The following is a 1765-nucleotide window of genomic DNA, read 5'->3' on the forward strand; positions in this document are numbered from 1 at the left end:
CCCAAAGGTGTTCTATCGGGTTGAGGTCAGGACTCTGTGCAGGCCAGTCAAGTTCCTCCACCCAAAACTCGCTCATCCATGTCTTCATGAACCAGTCATGTTGGAACAGGAAGGGGCCATTCCCAAACTGTTCGCACAAAGTTGGGTACATGAAATTGTCCAAAATGTCTTTGTGTGCTGATGCCTTAAGAGTTCCCTTCACTGGAACTAAGGGGCCAAGTCCAACCCCTGAAAACCAACCTCACACCATAATCCCCCCTCCACCAAACTTTACACTTGGCACAATGCAGTCAGGCCAGTACCATTCTCCTGGCAACCGCCAAACCCAGACACGTCCATCGGATTGCCAGACAGAGAAGCGTGATTCGTCACTCCAGAGAACACGTCTACACTTCTCTAGAGTCCAGTGGCGGTGTGCTTTACACCGTGTAATATTTAGCAAGGAAATTTCACGGAATACCTGAATCCAATACGTTTCGTAATATAGTGTATATGTATATATAATAAAAAAAATGTATGATATAGATTCCCTTTAAAGAGATACTTCTTGAGTATTTGTCAGCATAATGTGCAGTATATATCTGAGTACTCAGCAACAATGTATCGAGTGGTAGCTTGCAATGTTTCCTTACCCCTGGGAGCCAAAGTATCCATCTGTGTCTGAAAAGGCAGAGCAGTACTGCTTGAAATAACAGTTCAGAGGTGAAGCGAAACACTCGGCTGTGACACCAAAACTCTTGTGCAAAGCCTGAAAAACGTTGACTGGAAGAGCCCCCTGTAGACCAGAGCCTTCATACTGTGCTGTCCCAAACATGACCTTCAATAAACAAGACTGCATGTTATATGCGGCTTTTATTTTGTCGAATATATAATAAACTTAAAGCTGATCCTGTTGTAGATACCTGATATCTTCGCAGGAGACACCATACACGAGTTAGGAACTTTTCTGACACTGGGTCATCTGTGCAACTGAGGCGATAAAGCTTAAACTGGAAAAGCAACAATAAAACATGTGAATATAATAACTCCCATGTCACAATCACAAGATATGTAGGCATTGCCAGAAAAGAATGTTGCTCACCAATTTGCTGAAGTAGCTCTGGTTGATTCTGACGGACTCCCCCTTGTACCTCACGCATACTATGCTGCCATCTTGCTGCACATCAACTACTCCCTGGAGTGGCAAAGCTGGGGAAGTCAATCGCACAGGGTGACAGTTCACAGCCTTCTCTGGGCAGGGTGCGGGTGGACCTGGCTCTGTAAAGAATTTTTAAATTAATACTTAATGGTTATGACAATCACAAAAATAAGCAAGCTTACTGCATATAACATCTCTGCAACTAATAACGTCTTATACAAATTCTTATATCAAGTCAGACTATTATACCTCCCAAAAAATAGGATTTTTGTACTCACCGTAAAATCCTTTTCTCTCCGTTCATTGAAGGACACAGGGCAACAGATCGGAGATCCTGAAAGGTATATCGCCACCTGCAGGAGTAGGACGCTAGGCACATAACAAAAAAAGACTTAGACAGCCTAGGGGCGGCCCCTGCTGGTGGCCCAACCCCCCACCTGCTGACAAGTCTCCAGTTAGTAACAAGCAGTTAGGAGTGCATACCCAGAGAAAGAGGGCGGGACCTGTGTCCTTCAATGAACGGAGAGAAAAGGATTTTACGGTGAGTACAAAAATCCTATTTTCTCTCCCGTTCATTGAAGGACACAGGGCAACAGATCGGAGATCCTGAAAGGTAGGGACGTCACC

The 1765-nt window shown here is 44.6% G+C and overlaps 1 protein-coding gene across 1 annotated transcript in view; it reads right to left on the minus strand.

Moving 5' to 3' along the window:
• Nucleotides 1-1765, minus strand: part of PCIF1 (PDX1 C-terminal inhibiting factor 1) — a 43490-nt gene that overhangs the window by 6518 nt on the left and 35207 nt on the right. The window contains exons 10-12 of the mRNA XM_018559041.1: nucleotides 1082-1257; nucleotides 903-989; nucleotides 633-817 (exon numbers count right to left, since the gene is read on the minus strand). Of these exons, the coding sequence (XP_018414543.1) occupies nucleotides 633-817; nucleotides 903-989; nucleotides 1082-1257 (448 nt within the window). The remainder of the gene's footprint in view (nucleotides 1-632; nucleotides 818-902; nucleotides 990-1081; nucleotides 1258-1765) is intronic.

Source organism: Nanorana parkeri, unplaced genomic scaffold, assembly GCF_000935625.1.
Source record: "Nanorana parkeri isolate BGI_ZX_2015 unplaced genomic scaffold, ASM93562v1 scaffold377, whole genome shotgun sequence".
Lineage (NCBI taxonomy): Eukaryota > Metazoa > Chordata > Amphibia > Anura > Dicroglossidae > Nanorana > Nanorana parkeri.